Source organism: Chlorocebus sabaeus, chromosome 9 (genome assembly GCF_047675955.1).
Source record: "Chlorocebus sabaeus isolate Y175 chromosome 9, mChlSab1.0.hap1, whole genome shotgun sequence".
Classification (NCBI taxonomy): Eukaryota; Metazoa; Chordata; class Mammalia; order Primates; family Cercopithecidae; genus Chlorocebus; species Chlorocebus sabaeus.
The window spans coordinates 51,086,556-51,103,316 of NC_132912.1; the positions used below are offsets into that span (position 1 = coordinate 51,086,556).

Below are 16,761 nucleotides of genomic sequence, written 5' to 3' on the forward strand. Positions count from 1 at the left end.
AATGGACCTGCCTGGTGTGGCTAGAAGCCCTGGGCCTGGCCTGAATGTAGCTCTGCCATCTCCAGCCACTGTCTACAGATCGTTGGGTCTGCACTGGCATTTTCTTTCAATACACTTAGAGGAAAGTGACATATTTTTCTTACACATGTTCTCATGAACTGAGGCAAAATTAAGAAAACTCCACATATTCCAGGAGAAATAAGAGAGTATGTTTCTTGGTGCAGGTGGAGACTGATCTTAATTTCATAAAATAAAGTGTGGACAGATGGAACTTGAAGGCACCCAAATGAAGCCAATTGCTTCTCTCATGACCAGCCTTCTCCACTCATGTCCATTATTTATGTGAAACTCAGAAGGAACCACAGCAGCCATGCAGAAGGACTCAGGGGGCATCTGTGGCACCAGGGCAATCAGACTGCCTCTGGCTGGACCTCAGCAGGGGGTGTGCTTGTGCACGGAGGGCACATGCAGCCTGAGGGGCGTAGGCTGCCAGCCAAAGGCCTGGGTTTCAAGTCCAGCTCTCACATTTACTGCTGCGTGGACTCGGACAGGTCACATGCTAGGATGGCATTGGGCACAGTGGCAAGTGCTCATGGTGTTGGCTGCTACTGTCAGGGATTTGACTGAGGGAGCCCAAGAATGAAAAGAGCTCAATTTCTGCCAGCTCAGTTGGGTGGGGGACTCAAGATTTGTCATTAAGTTGATTTATATTTTTAAAAGTGACATTTCCTGCGCATTTGAGTTGGTGGCTGAACAGCTAAGCATTGTGACAACGTGTAGGTATAAAGGAGTATAGGAGCATGTGGCCCTCAGTCTGCTGGCTGAGCCTGTGTGACTACCAAGGTTCCTCCAGGCTAGGGACCTGGACGTGGGGCCTGTAAACTTGGATGGGAAAAAAATTACATCTCTGTTCTCTAACCTCTAAGGAACATTTAGCATCTTCTTCTAATAGTAGTATGGCGAACGAACCACAGCAATATTACCACCCAGTAACTTTATTCCTGGTAGGAATCACAGGTCTTTCCATCCACATTCCAGCTGTTACAGGTATCTCTCAATATCGATTCCATTTATCACCATGTCGAGATGGTGGTAGCTGTTTCATCTGCTGCCAGATCTTGCTATTTACTGTGTGGTAAAGAAGCATGTATATTTCTATGTTGCAAGTTTAACAAAATATTTTGATAACTATGTGTTAATACTACTAATTTCTGTTATGATCCTTATCTATTTTAGTTTGGGGATTTAAAAATCTTATTCTGAGAAGAGAGTGATAGGCATTCCTAGACTCAGAAGCGCCCATGGCACAAAAACAGTGACCAAGCTGGACTATTGGCTGGAGGGGCATTTCCTGTTCCTGCTCCAAGGCAGAGGCTACTGCAAGGGCTGGACTGCAGGGCAGATCGGCTTTGCCCACATTCCTCTCTGAGACTTACTAGCGTGGGTCATTGGGCAAGAAACCGCACCTTACCGTGCTTTGTTCCCACACTCTGTGGGGAGGTTTACAGGAGAGAACGCTGGGTACAATACCCAGCATGTGCAGTGGGCCTAATCACAGCCAGCTTCTGGTGGAGGCCAGGACGACAGGGGCTTCCTTCAGCCCTGTATTCAGAGAGGCTGAGAGGAACTGAACAGCCTGCTGGCTGTGGCAGCGGTTTCCTTCCCCATCAGTCACGTGGGCCTTGTCCTGTCCCCGGAGCCTTGGGTCACATGGCTCATTGTGCCTGCGTTGCCAGGAGCCAGGAGCCAGGAGGAGAGCAGAGCGCCAACATGAACTTGGGGGTCAGCATGCTGAGGATCCTCTTCCTCCTGGGTAAGTGGGGATTGTGGGGATCTCTGGACTGGGGGAGCCTCAGTAGGCAGAAAACTGGGAGAGCCTTAGCCCACTGGGGCTTGAATCCTAAAGCATAACTCTGTCCCTTTACACAGATGACGTTTCTCACTTTGATCTGGTAGTAGGCAATGATCTTGTTTGTCTCATTCTAGCTGCAACTTACAAATGCTTCTGGGCTAAAGGAGAATAGGAAGGGTCATGGCAGATGGAGCTTCAGGCTTGGGATCTAGATACATCTGGGTGTAAACTGTGGCTCCGTTGCCAATAAACTGGAATAAGCTTCCGAAACTCTCTAACTTTCTGAACCAATGAGATAGGAGATAATCATATTTACTTTTTGGGATTGTGAGATAATTAAGTTAAATTTAATTAAGTCAAATCAAAATACTGACATAGAATGAGAACATGTAGGCCTGTAGATGCTGCTATACAGTTAACGTTGAACCAGAATTCTCATGCAGTGAAGCAGACTCTTTGCTACTCAGAGGTATCTTTGTTTTAAAAAATTATATTTAATGCATTCATTGAAAGGAGAAAGGAGAGAGGCAAAGATAAAAGAAAATTAGGGCCAAATGAAGAGAGAGAAATATAAAGTCAGAGAAGTAGACAGAGAGGAAGAAACTCAGAGAGAGAGAGAGAGAGAGAGAGAGAGAGAGAGATGTAGAGAGATGGCTGGAAATATGCATAGATGGAGACAGACAGAGATGGAGAGAGACATGTGGCTTTACACAATCCCCTCTAATATTAACTGTTGTTTCCTAAAAAGGCAGCACATGTCCCTCATATATACAAAGATGTTCCTTCCCAGAACTTGCACTGGGCCAAGACCCGATGGGAAGCAGTCTGTCTCCAGATTAAATCTTGTATCTCCAGACCAATGGGTTGTATCCTGAATGTGGGCAAAGTTAGTGCTGTGGGCAGGTTTCCATCTAAAGTCCTCACTAAGCAGGGGATAGCAAAGACTTTGGCCTCTGGAAGTCAGCATGTCAGACAGACAGACAATCACAACATCCATCATTTTACACATGGAAACGGGCCCTTGGCAGTGACTGTGAGGGGATGGCAGGAACCAGCAAGAAGCAATTAAGAGTGTGCACGGTGGTTAGACGCAGTGTGCCTGCCTGGAGATGTGGTGGAAGGTAAGAGAAGTTGTAACTCTTATTTCTGCTTTTGACCTATCTAGATAAACAAACTAGTCTGCCCTGGTAGAAGAAAAGGAAGTTAAATTTAAGAAATCCAGTGAAAAATGTGCAAATTACATAAACAGGCAATTCATTGAAGAATTACAGACAATGAAACTTAAAAATGTCCAGTCTCACAAATAATAATAGAACTAACAACACCTTGCATTTTTTAGTGTGTCAATGTGCTGGGTGCTCTGCTAAAGATGTTGCATGAGCTCATTTGGTCCCCACAGCAACTCTGTGCAATAGGTGCCACAGTTACCTGCATTTTATAGGTAAGGTTTTAATCACTGGGCCAAGGCATCACAGCACGTTTGTGTTTTCATATACTATTGGTGGAGGTACACAGTGGTTAAGAGCGGGTATCCAGTGCTAGACTCCCTGAATGTTCATCCCTGTTCTGTTATTTACCAGCCTGGAAAACTTGGACAAAGAATTCATCCTCTCTGTGTTCAGTTTTCTCATCTGTAGGATGGGGACACGTCATCAGACTATTGGGAAAATGAAATCTATTACCACATTTAAAACACTTAGCATGGGATATGAAGCGTGGTGAGCACTCACTATTGGACATGAGGGAACTCATTTATTCACTCTCTCCAGAGGGCAATTTGGCAAAATCTGGGTGTCAATGTAAGCAAAATGTAAGATGTTCATAGCCCTTCACCCAGAAATTCCACCTCCAGGAATATAACCTAATGAAATAATAGGGTAAAAGCCTCCCGAAATATTTCACAGGATATTATTCAACACTGCTGAAACCGTAGAGAAAACCAGAAACAAGTGACTATCAGTAGGAATTTGACTAAGTTAATTATGCTTCAGTATTTCCAACAATACCCAATATATTTAGTTGAAAGACATGCCTTTCTATGAACTGACATGGATGAAACGGAAGTGATGAAGTGATAGTTACAGGTTAGAGTTCCGTAGTAATAATTTGCATGTGTTTAGTTATCTATCCAAAAACTGACTGGAAAGAAATAAAGCAAATGGTTCCTAGTATCCCTCCTCCTCCTCTTCCTCCTCCTCCTCCTCCTCCTTCTTCCTCTTCTTCAGATGGAATTTCAAGTGATTCTCCTGCCTCAGCCTCCCTAGTAGCTGGGATTACAGGCGTGTGCCTCCACACCTGGCTAATTTTGTATTTTTAGTAGAGATGGGGTTTCTCCACGTTGGCCAGGCTGGTCTCGAACTCTTGACCTCAGGGGATCCGCACACCTCGGCCTCCAAAAGTGCTGGGATTACAGGCGTGAGCCACCGCACCCAGCTATCCTTTACTATTCTTAGGAAAAAGAGTTATGTAGCATCTTAGTTTCTCTGTATTGGTATTTTTCATAATGATTGTACATGTTGTTAATTCCAGTAAGTAAATGTTTGTGAACAAAAAGCAAACATGACAGCCTGTTGAAAGCAAATGAATAAAATGTTGGGCTTCCCCTTTATTCACTGGAGAAGGGCCTAGAGCACTGTTTAGTGCAATCTGCCGGCAGATAGGGGTCTTTGAAGGTGGGTGACCAGGCCAGTCATCCGGGGTGTATGAGGACTGTGCCTCAGGGGCCTTGGGGGGCATGGGGAACTCTCTCTCTAGTCCCTCTATGACATCCAGGATCCCAAGTATGACCGGGGGACCCTGGGATGAGAAGCCAGGCCACTCTTTCCCACACACAGAGTAGGTAGAAAGTTTTTAAAGAAACAGTGTTTGAGTATTCTTTAAATATTTTTCAAACACATAGATTAATGTAACAGACATTTATGGAGCCAACACTCTGAATTACCAAATGTTAAGTTTTTTTCTAGATATATATTTAAAGGTAAGTAGCTAAATCAATGTATCCATCAGAGAAATAGAACATAAGAGATGGAGTTTGGCTCTCTTCCTCCTCCTGTTTTTCTCCCTCCCCAGAAGGGAGAGGCACCCCAGGCTTGGCTATGCTTCCTTCCTGGGTTGCTTTTCAGGTATTAAAACCTTTGCAAGAATCTGCCATAGCATAGTTAATAAGTTGCATTATCTACCTATTCTGATAATATGGGTCAAATGCATTCATCCCAAATACTTTACAAGTTTCCACAGAAACACTGTCATTTATCTGTTTATTTATCCATTCCCATACTGTCAGAATTTAGGTTGTCTCTAACTTGCAGCCTGATGGCTGATGCTTCGATGAGCCCTCTCGCCCTGCCTCGTGGAACCCACCTACAGTTATTTTTATAGCAGACACCCCTGGCAAAGGAAATGTTGTGTCAATTCTCCTTTTATCAGATATGGCCAAATTGCTCTCCAACACGGGGTTGTGGGCATATCTGTTTCCTTACATACTCAGTAATACTTGATACTGCCCAACTTCTCAATTCTTGACATATCAGAGAGGTATAAAATTTTATCTCAAAGTTTTTATTTTAGTTTGTGTGTTCCTAATTACTACTGAGAATAACTACTTTCTCTACATTATCAGACAGCCCATTCTCCTTTTCTGTAGATATCTCATTTTATATACCCTTCTTCCAAGTTGTATTTGATTATTGGTCTTTTATGTAGTATTCTGGATATTAATTATTTGTATGCTTCATGTGTTGCAAATATCTTCTCTCAGTATGTTGCTTATCTTTTATCTTTGTGGCATCCTTTGCCGTGAGAAGTCTTTCAACATGATATAATCAAATGTATTGGTCTTCTCCTTTTTGTGTGTTTGGTTTTTCTGTGTTAAGAAACATTTAAAAAATTATTTTTACTTTAAAATGGTTGCATTTTTTATGATTAGGTCTTTAATTTATTTGGAATTTATTTTTATTTATGGCCTAAAGAAAGGATCTAATTTTAATGTTTTCCATATGGGACATCAGTTGTTGCAATATCACCTGTGTAATAATCTTTCTTTTCTTTTCTTTGCAATGATTCTATATTGCAAACATATTCTATGTCTATTCTGTACCCGTTTAATATGTCTGAACCATTAATGGGCTTCATCTTCTGTGCCACTTTTTGCATCTGTCTCTCTTTGAATCATGCCACACTGTTTTATTTGCTATAACTGACTAATCTTGATAGCTTGCAGGTGAAATATCTACTGCTTGTCAGTGTTGTTGCTAGAATCATTTTGGCCTTTAATTCACTTCCTCTTACATGTAACACTCCTTCCTTGAAATTGTGATAAAATTTCACTTCCTGAGAGCCGACCATGGGCCAGGGCTGCTCTCAGCACTCCCATGTGGACCCTGTTCATTTCTCAGCCCCAAGGCAGATACTTTTATTGTAGTCATGTCCATTTTTCCAGACAAGGAAACTGAGGCACTGATAGGTTAAAGTAGCAGGTGAGTGGCCCAGCTGGGATTCAAACTGAGGCATTTTAATGCTCCAAAGCTGAATTTTTAGCTCTAATGCCAAACTGACTCTTAGTCAAGAATAAAAAGGACATTGAAAAAACTGAAGTGACTTTTCAGCTTTAAAAAAAATTTTTTGTTTCAAAATAATTCAAACTCTCAAGAAAAGTATAAGAATAAAAATAGTACAAAGAACACCCATATGATTGCCTATTTTAAATAATTTATCTTATTTGCTTGATAATATATTGCCTCTTTCTCTTTCTCTCTCTCCACACACACACACACGCACACACACGATTTGTTTCCTGAAACAATTGAGGTAAATTGTGTATACCATGGGGTTTCCTTTAACCCTTAAATACATCAGTGTTTATTTCTTAAGAATAGAGATACTCTCTTATATACCACAGTACAATCATCAACTTTAGGAAATTTACTGTTGACAAAATACTTTTATATAATATATTTATCATATTCTAATATTTTCAATGGATCCAGTAATGTCCCTTCCAGTCTTGGTTTTGCCTCCAGGCCAGGACCAAATCTAGGAGGGGTATGGCAGGGGTGACCGACTGTGTCACATTAGCCTTCCTTAATCTGATACAGCCCGCAGCCTTTGTTTGTCTTTCATGATAAAGATATTTTTGAAGCACGCAGCCTTCGAACCCCACTTTTTTCCTCACAGAGCATTCCTCATCGTGGGGTTTGCCTGATAGCCCCTGATGATTCGATTGAGATTATCCCTTCCCTTCCAGAAGACTGCTTGGCTAACACTGTCCTTCTCAGGTGTCCACACTTGGAGGCACGGGATGCCTGAGGAAGGCTGATGTATTTTTGCTATCATGATTAAAGAAACTTAAAACTAGGTTTTGGATTATGGTTGTCACAATTCTAAATAAATTGCTACTTCAATATCAACCAATCAATATTTTTAAATTTTGCTAAAATATTGATCTAAGACTAGCTATTGAAAATATCTGGTGAAATTTCTAGGCATTTTATTAGAGGTCTGCATCTTCCTTTTACAAAAGCTGTCATATAAAATATTCCTGTGAACTCTAATTCCATCTAAAATGTCAGCCATCTATCTCCGTTTTAATTCTGTTGGCAAGCATCTGCTGAAATCTATGTATTATTATAATCTTGATAATAAGAGAAATACAATATCACTTTAATTACATTCCAGGGCCTAAAACATTCTTCACTGAAGGAGCCAGAGTTATTGAAGGGAGCAGAGTCTTTTTTTTCCTCCCTTAATTTATAATGAAAAGATGGAAGAGGCCCGGGTAAGGAGAATTAAATTCGTTTTTATCTTACAAGTCAAAGTCATCACTTTATTCCTTGGATCTGAATCCCTGAGATCTTTGTAAAAATCTTTCCTGACAGCTTTTCCCCTGTTCCAAGTTCCTGCCAAGACAATGGTTCAGAATCATGTGGTGTGTGAATTGTAGTGAGGAAGAATCTTTGGTATATTCATTTTATTTTGCGCAAAACAAATCTCTACAAATGTAACAAAAAACGAATACACCAGGGTCTGTTGCAAGTCAGCAGAAGGTCAAGGAAAAGGCTGAAACCTCAGGTAGGCAGGAGACATTTCCTGATAGGGCAAGAATTCCCCTAATGACTTCTGCCCATTTTCTAAATGAATTGCTTACTTTTTTCTTTTACTGTTGAATTTTAAGAGTTCTTTATATACTCTAGATATGAGTCATTTGTCAAATATGTGGCCTGCAAATATTTTCTTAGTCTATAGTTTGTCTTTTCACTCTCTTAACAGGGTCTTTTACAGAACAAAAATGTTTAATTTTAATGGCCTAACTTACTAATCTTCTTTTCTCATGGATTGTGCTTTTGATAGCATGTCTGAGAAGTTTGCACCAAACCCTAAATTCTCAAGATTTCCCCCTAAAATTTACATAGTTTTATGTTTTATATTGAAATCTATGATCCATTTTGAGCTCTTTTTTGTATAAAGCATGAATTTAATCAAGGTAATTTTTTAACCTATGGATATCTAATTGGTCCAGCACTATTGGTTGAAAAAATGATCCTTCCTCTATTGAACATACTTTGCTCCTTTGTCAAAAACCAGTTGGTCATACTTGGGTGGGGCTAATTTGGGGTTCTCTTTTCTTTTCCATTGATGTGTCTGTCCTTCTGCCAATCCCACACAGTCTTGATTTCTGTAAATACATTAAGTAGAGTGATTCCTTCTACTTTATTCTTCCTTTTCAAAAAAGATTTTTCGCAATTCTCTTTCCATTATCTTTCCACGTGAATTTTAAAATAATCTTTTGTACATCTACAAAAACAGTCTTCCTGGGCTTTTGATGAGAATTACATTAAACCTATAGATCAATCTGGGGAGATTGGACATCTTTATCATGTTGTATTTTTCCATGAACTCAGTACGTGCCTCCATTTATTAAGATCATTTTGGATTTTTTTTCTTCAATGTTGTGTTATTAGACTCACACCTGCATAATTTTTGAGTGATCGTAAGCTGTGTTGTATTTAAAATATTTCTTTCCGTGTATAATTTTGAGCATACGGAGACATCATTGATTTGCATATGTTAATCTTACTATATCCAACCACCTTGCTGAACTCACATATTCTAAAGAGAGTTATTTTTCAGATCCCTTGAGATTTTCTATGTTGACTGTCATGTTCTCTGCAAATAGGGTTGGTCTTATTTTTTCCTTCCTGAAAGGTATGCCTTTATTTCCTCTCCTTGTCTTACTAGGCCGACAAGAACGTTAGTACTAGGTTGAACAGGTGTGGCTACGGCAGACATCCTTACTTTGTTCCTGATCTTAGTAGAAAAGTATTTTGTTTCTCACCATGAAGTTTGATTTTAGCTGTAGGTGCTTTTGCAGATATTCTTTGTGACGTTGAGGAAGTTTTCACAATTCATCATGGAAGCATTTTTATGGCTACTTTGACATCTCTGTCAGATGACTCTAAATCTGTGTCATCTAGGTGATAGCATCTGTTGATTTTTTTTTTTCTCATTCAAATAGAGATTGTCCTCATTCTTGCTTTGACAAATAATTTTCCACTGAAACCTGAACATTTTGGATTTGATGTTGTGAAACTCTGAAACTTATTGAAATCTTCAATTTTAACAGGCCTCCTCAGATATCATTCCGTCAGGAGAAAAGAGGCATTTCCTCATAATTGCTAGAGGGTTGGAGCTTGACATCGTCTCTGGCCGCCATTGATACCTGGTGGGAGAAGGGCTCTGTGTTACTGTGGGGTGGGGTGCAGGCTAGGTTCTAGGCCATCACTCTAGAACCTGCTCAGTAATTAACACTTGTTTGAGTCAATTATTGCCCTAAGTGGGACGTCAGCCTTGGGCTTGTGCGGACCTCCCCTTTGGCCCTCGCAGATAGCACCTAGCTGGGAGTGCCCAGGCTCATCACTGTTCTCCATGTGTCCCTTGCTGACACTGTGGGGCAGGGGTAGCCTCGTGGTGGCTGGGCAGTGGAGGACGTCCTGACTCTTTCCTAACCGGCGCAAGGTGCCTAGAGGTGCCTTGTCACCGCCAGGAGGGGGTGGAAGTGCAGGATCCCACAGGGTCTCCACTGACACCCCTGGGGGCGGGGACTTTTTCATTCATTGGGCACGAAAGCCTCTCTTCCCCATGTGACCCTCTGACACCACCCTCGTTGGGAAGTGGGGGCTCCTTATAACTGACCAGTGAGCGTGGAAGTCACTGGTCTCCACTTGGCCTCTGTTGATGAAGGTGGGGCTTGGGATGAGGGCACAGTTTTTTTCTGTGCTGTTTGACCGTTGTGGAGTGGTTATCACCTAAAAGTCTTGTCTTCCTAGGCTGAGCCTTTCCCAGTCTTTGGCTCATGGGAGCTGGCTTTTCTTGGGGCTTCTGTGTCTGTGCCCAGTGTCATTACAGGGTTGCCAGCTTCTCCCGTTCCCATCTGAGACATCTGAGGCAAAAAGAAAACTCAGAAATTCACTGTCCTGGGCTTCAAAGGTCCCTAGCCAGTCGGCCTTCTTCTCTCCATTTTTGGGGGTCTTTTTATATTTGTTTTTTAATATAATATTTAGGGGTTTTGGCTATACTTAGAGGAATAGGGAAAAGTAAACCTATTTCATCTTTCCAGAAAAGTAAGTCTGAAATGAGTTCTGGGGGATGGGTGATTTGGAGTAATGCTCTTTGGGGAGGGGCCCTGGGCTGGCAAACCTCTCTCAGACACACAGTCTTGATTCTAGAGGCCCCTGAAGGGGTCTTCCCCATGGGGTGAAGGAAGGAGTGGGGATGTAGGCAGAGTGCCTGCTGGGGAGTCTCTGATCCTCAATCCCTGATGAGGGCCACAGCTGGGCGGCTGCAAAGCTGAGCCCCCCAGGCCAACACATGCTCAGCAGACCTTTTCGCTAGCTCCCAAATTAAACATCTCCACTTCCTCTTTAAAGTCACTATAAGCATTGTTGTCACACCTAGACCCTCGTTTATCCACCAACAATTGCTTGAACTGCTTGCTTTATTAAATTTCATTCCATGAAATAACTGGATAATGGTTCTTAGTGAGATGGACTGGGCTCACTCTCCCCTGCTTGTCTGAGGGAAGCAGATGGTCAGCCAGGGAACTCCTGCCTGAACCCCAGCTGCAGCCAAGTTCTGCTCCCACCTTTGCAAACTCTCTGACCATGTAATCAAGAAGTCACTCTTCAGGGCAAGAGGTGAAGGACCTGGAGTTGGACCCACAGGCTGTTTCGGAGGACTGGGACTCACAGACACCCAGAGCTTTCTCTTTGATTAAGCAAATATTGATTTTCACCAAAGTCTACTGGCACATGAAGATAAGTAAGTCAGGCTCCAACCTGAGGAGTTGACAGTCTTGGGGGGACAGTTGCAATGTAGTGTGTTAAATACTGAGATGAAGGATGCACAGAAGAAAAAGGAGAAGCTCTTGATCCAAACTGGAGTATTCAGGAAGGCTTCCTGGAGGAAGAGTCTTGTTGAATGCTAATTGCTTACATCTCTACCTAAGTGAAATCCTTCAGCAGCTTCCCATTGCTGCCAGCACATACTCAAATGTTTACTGTGTCACTGGCCTCCCAGCCCTGTCACAAGCCATCCCCTGTTGTGCCTGCTCCCTGGTCTCAGGGAACATCCATCAGGTCACTGTCCAGCCTCCTCGCATGTCGTCTGTTTTGCATGGGATGATGTTGTTCCCCTCCAGGGCCATAGAGATACTCCCACTCCCCTCTGTACTATCACCACCGTCAGGGGAGAGATCTGGTCTTGCTGGGCCATCACTCTAGAACCTGCTCAGTAATTAGCACTTGTTTGAGTCAATTATTGCCCGAAGTGAAACGTCAGCCTCCGGGAGCCTATCTGCAAGAAAGGGACAGGTGGTGTGGCTTCCTGAGAAGAGAGGACAGCCTCTGCTGAGGCCCCGGGCAAGGGCAGCACGGAATGCTGGGGTTATGCAAGAGGGGAGAACAAGAGGTGACATGGGCCAGCAAAAGAGGAGGGCTTGATGAGCCCTGGGAGGACATTGGGCCTCATTCTGCAGGATTTTAAACAGCCTTACAGGACGAGTGCCTGGCTGCAGTGCCCCAGATAGGTTGGAGGCAGGAAGACTTACTAGGAGAAGGCAAATGGATAGTCCAGGAGAGGGGAGGCTGGCTGGATTAGTCCTAGGCCATGCAAGCAGGATCATGTTGGCTTCTGAGGCCCCAGGGCACCCATCTCCCACAGTACTTCCCCGAGGCAAGCAGTGTGTGGCCTGAGGTCAAGGTGTGTGGCTGAGTACACTGGTGTCCATCCCAGTGCCTGGCCAGCCCATGCTTAGCCCCACCGGCAGACAGTGTTGGACAGGCCAGGCCAGGGCTGTGTGGCAACAGCCCTGAGTAGCTGAGCAGACCCAGGCAGGGCTCCCTGAGCCAACCCTAGAGTCCTAAAGAACAGAGACCCACCCAAACTGCAGATGAGCCCTGATTGTTGAGTCACGTGTGACACATTAAGACACGTTGGTCAATTTGTAATGACTGTTCACCCTCCATGCTGCTGTGAGACTCTTCCTCGGACCCAGTAACTCAGGCTCAGGCATGCGAGTCTGAAGAGGTCATGTCAGTTCCTGGGGCTTTCCCATGAAAAGAGGCCACTGTCTCCAAGAGAGGCCTTTGTCCTGACACTGGCTCTAGGACCCCACATACACACATATATGCAAATGCAAAGACATTTTTTTCTTTTTTATCTTGTCAGGAAATGTTTTGAGAGTTTAGGAACCAGGCCAGCACTCAGGCAAAGAAAGAAGGATGTGTGTGTGCAACGGCTCAGTGCAGCTGAAAGTGAGAACCCGAGTTGGGGAAACCACAGCCTGTGGCTGCCCTGGGAACTAGAGAGGGAGGGAGGAACTGCTTTTATTTCAATTTCCAAAAGACCAGATTCCCAGATAACAGCACTTCCTCCCTCCACCTGGTGGTTTCCTTTGGGGACTGAGCATTGCCCAGAGCTCTAGGAGAAAAGCCACGGCTTGGGTAAGGGAACTCGCTGGTGAGTCTGATGACTCAGACCCCATCCTTGGTCCTGGAGGGTCTGTGGTTCCAGGTGGCCCAGGCCAGGCCTGGCTTCCTTCTGCTCTACCCATCTGACCCTGCTTCCCCTGGGGGCAGGCAGCAGGGCTGCACCTCCCCCTCTGGAAGGGACCCTTGAAGAGTGGACTGCAGGACCCTGGGGTCAAGGGGACTTTGGCTGGACCATGCATGGGGCTTGATTTATAACTTAAATCTTTAGACATGTGGCATGCTCTAGGCTCTGCAAATGTCAGGAATTGCCTTAAAAACTAACTAGAGTGGAGATTCCTAACATGGATGCTAGTGCCCCACAGGGCTCACAAATGGCCTGTCATGGTAAGTGGAGGCCGATGGGTTTACTAAGGGGCTCCGGTTTAGGCTGTGTGCTGCTGTTTCCTCTGCAGCATCATGGCCCCTTCCCTGTGGTCCAGGACAGCTGTCATCCCACAGCTCTGCTCCCTGGACACGCACTCCCCTCGGTCAGGTCCCTCAGGACTCCAGAGCAATGTTTCCCAGAGGCTGAAGAGCACAGTATGAATATTGCATGAATAATAATAACCCCACCACTTAGCGGTTATGCAACGCTTTCCTCTTCCACAATACTTTACCATCATTAATTAGTTATTCTGCACGGCTTCCAGCCTCCCCTGCTCTCTATGCAAGGCATGCCCTGAGAATTGATCCTGCAAACAGGCCTGTCCTGGTCTGAAGCACCAACATCAAGTGGCCAGGCCCCTCTTCGCTGGGATCGTACAGGCTTTGGGAGGCCTTGGCTTGGCCACTTCTCATAACAGCAGAGACCTGTGCCCTTGCTGGGGAGCACCACCTCCTTTCTGACCTGAGCACCTTCCCAGAGTGCCTCTCGGTGTCCTTGGCTCCCTGTTTCACTCACAGCCCCTAGGAAAGTGGCAGACGCCGGTCTTAGGTGGTGGCGTGCTTGCGTGTGGAAGGGCATGCTGCTGCCTGCACCTCACTCTGTGCACACACTCCTTCCAGGGACTTGTCCAGCCATGCTCTGTGTGCAATGGGGCCACTGAGCTGGGAGCTGTGTTGTGTCTGGTCCAAGGCCACTGGCTGAGCAATGCGTGGCAGAATGGGGACTCAGATATCTTGGTTTCAAATACCCTTCCCTCCTACCCACCATGGGGGTCATGATGAGGTTTCAGATCCCCACAGAGAGGCTCAAAGGTGGGGCAAGCCCTTTCCCCAGTGAATAGGGTCACTTAGGTGTCCGGCTGTGAGGCCTCTGATCTGGCCCTCCCTGGATACCACTGTCCACCCAATCATTGACAGTCTCAAGTTCCTCCTTGTTCCAGAAACCCCTGTCTTCCTCAAGGCTTCAGCAGCCCCTTCCCAGGTGTGGCTCAGTGCTCACATGTGTCATCACCCCTGGTCAGAATGGACCCGGGACACCCGGGGGGCCCTACCCTCTTGGAGGAGCTCCTAGCCCTGGTTAAGGCCCAGGCCAACTCCCCGCCTCCACCCCTCCATTAGCCTGAAAAGTTATTGATCAGTTTGTCTTCTGTAAGCTGAGTGTTTTAATCCCACTGTGTGAATCTTTAAGAATTAATTAGCAAAGATTGCTCAAGAAAAACAAAGCGGGCACCAGTTTTGATACCTCCTGGTCACCGACTGTTATTGTTTCCCTCTTAATTATGATGCTATTTCTGGAAGTTAGAGGCAAGCTCCCTGGTGCATCTCAGCCTGGGGTGGCTTCTGTGTGGCCCTCCGTGGCCTCCTGCTTCTAGTTTCTGCCCAGGGTGGCGTGTGTCGAGGAGAAAAGGCACAGGAGCATTGTAGCAGGCAAGATATGAGTGGCCAAGCACTCCCACCTCTGGGAGCAGAGTGGCCACGGGACTCTCCCCTCTGCTTGTCTGAAAACCTTATCTGTCCACAGTGCCAGCCACATCTTACGCCAGTATCCCCAGCTGTTCTGTCCCTGCTCAGCTTCTTTCTTTAGCTCTCAAGCCCTCCGTACCTTCTTGAATCACCTGACCTTTGCTTGTACCTTGTCCTCTGCTTGGTCACAATCCCTGTCTGGGTACGTTCCATTCCAGTCCCTGCTGCCACCTCACTGAGACTTTATTAGTTCTAACTGGTCCTTTTGTTTTTAATTTAAATAATGATATCTCCAGGGGAGCTTCTGTGACACCCCTAGGCTGGGTTAGGTGCCTGCCTTGGCCCACCTGGCTGGCTAATCATTGTACTTTCATGCATTAGCAGGGACTTCCACGTGTGGAATTCCTCAATCACTGCCTGTCTTCCAGAAACCGTAGCATCAGGGGCTCAGGGGTCCTGAGCTGGTCCATCAGGGGAGTTGCCAAGCAAGTGGTCTGCTCTGACTCCAGGCTTCTTGTCTTTCTGTGGATGGGGGAGCGGTCCATGGAAATCAAGGAGTTGTCTGAAAGCTCCCAGAGTCCCCCTTGCCCCCCCACCCCACTCCACCACTGCTTTGCACTCCTTTTTCCTGTGTGTCCTTTTTGTACAGCTCTGCCAGGTAGGTTTGGGTTCTGCTCAAGCCTAGTTCCTTTCACAGAAAGCAAGGACCACAAACAGGCATGGGAGGGGTCGGCCGACATCCTGTTTAGAGTCATGCTCTGATAAGACTGGAGGGTGATTGAGGAAGAGAAATCTCAGGTGGTTCCGGGGTTTGAGATGGAAACTCTGAGATTTCTGCAAGTCTTGATCTAGAAGGCTCTAGACTCTGGCAGGAGCCAAGCGATGCTGGAAGTAGGAGGACTGTGTAGCCAAGGCCCACACACCTATGCCCCTGCATTGTGCTTGAGAGAGGGCTGAACAGGTGCTATTGCACTTGGGGTAGGTGTGCTTCATTTCCACTTTCAAACAGCCCCAGGGAGTGCCTGAGAAGTGGACCCATTTGTGAGCCCTGAGGCAGGGGCAGGGCCCGCCAGCACCCACACCACCCAAGAGAGCTAAATTTAAAAAAGTATACCTTGTGTTTCAGTCTGACCCCAGGGTCCACTGACATTGCAGAGTGGCACAGGATAAATGAACAGAAAGGCAGGAGTTGTCTCTGGCGAGTCTTCTATATGTCAGGGTCCTGCATCCCCATTTTCAGGTGAAAAAAGGGAAGCCCAGGATCAACCTGCTGTGTGAAGCATAGCTGGGCTGTCTCCCTTGACTCTACACATCCGGTTTCTTTTCTGAGCCTCTTGGGTGCCATGGTGTGCCAGCCGGGCCTCCAAGGCTCTCAGCGGGCTGAAAGATGGAACCACCACAGTGTACATGGTCTCAGAGCAACAGAGGAAATGCTATCGCCCCCGTTGTCTCTCTGTGGCTGAACTGTACTTGGATCCTAAGCTCCGTACCACTCAGTACTTACACTAGATCTTATCTCTTCAAGCCACTTTTGGTTTAATACTCAGTTCAGACTTCTCCCATCCACCTCTCCCGGCATCCCCCAGGAGAAGGGTCTAGTTCTCACACATCATCTTGCTCTTGGGAGAAACAGCTTCCCCTGGGATTTTTGTGGCCTTCATGCCATAGAGCAAGCCGCAGACTGGGGTCAACAGTGCAGGGGAGAAGTGTGATGCATGGAAGGGGTGATCCTGGACCAATGAGAGCAAGGGGGACTTTCAGAGGAGTGGCTTTGAAGGATAAATAAGCACTTTCCGCAGGGATGAGGGAAAGGCATTGCAGCAAAGAGAGCAGCAGCCTGTGCAGAGGCCTGGAGCCATGCATGTTGCATGACTCGCAGGTCCCAGGCCAGCTTGTGTGGGACTATGTGGCATAGCTCCGCCTTCACAGCCAGCCTTCTCTGCTCCCATCTCCCCGTCTCCAGTGATGCCCTCTCAGGACCCATCACCAGAGTCATTAGGATTCCTCTGATTGCAGATGACAATTACTGAGCTCACATAA

At 45.7% G+C, this 16,761-nt stretch overlaps 1 protein-coding gene across 7 annotated transcripts in view; it reads left to right on the forward strand.

Moving 5' to 3' along the window:
* Positions 1 to 1,151: 1,151 nt before the first annotated feature.
* The window catches only part of TMEM273 (transmembrane protein 273), a 40,323-nt gene continuing 24,713 nt past the window's right edge, over positions 1,152 to 16,761 (forward strand). For 2 of the 7 annotated variants that reach the window (XR_005244097.2, XM_007962595.3), the window contains exon 1: positions 1,162 to 1,813. Coding sequence is in view for 5 of the 7 variants with exons in the window: in XM_007962595.3 (XP_007960786.1) it covers positions 1,711 to 1,813 (103 nt within the window). In the remaining 2 variants the exon portion in view is untranslated. Of the gene's footprint in view, positions 1,814 to 16,761 lie in introns of all 7 variants that reach the window. The other 5 variants (XM_073018984.1, XR_012093970.1, XM_007962598.3 and 2 more) reach the window with 5 other exon arrangements.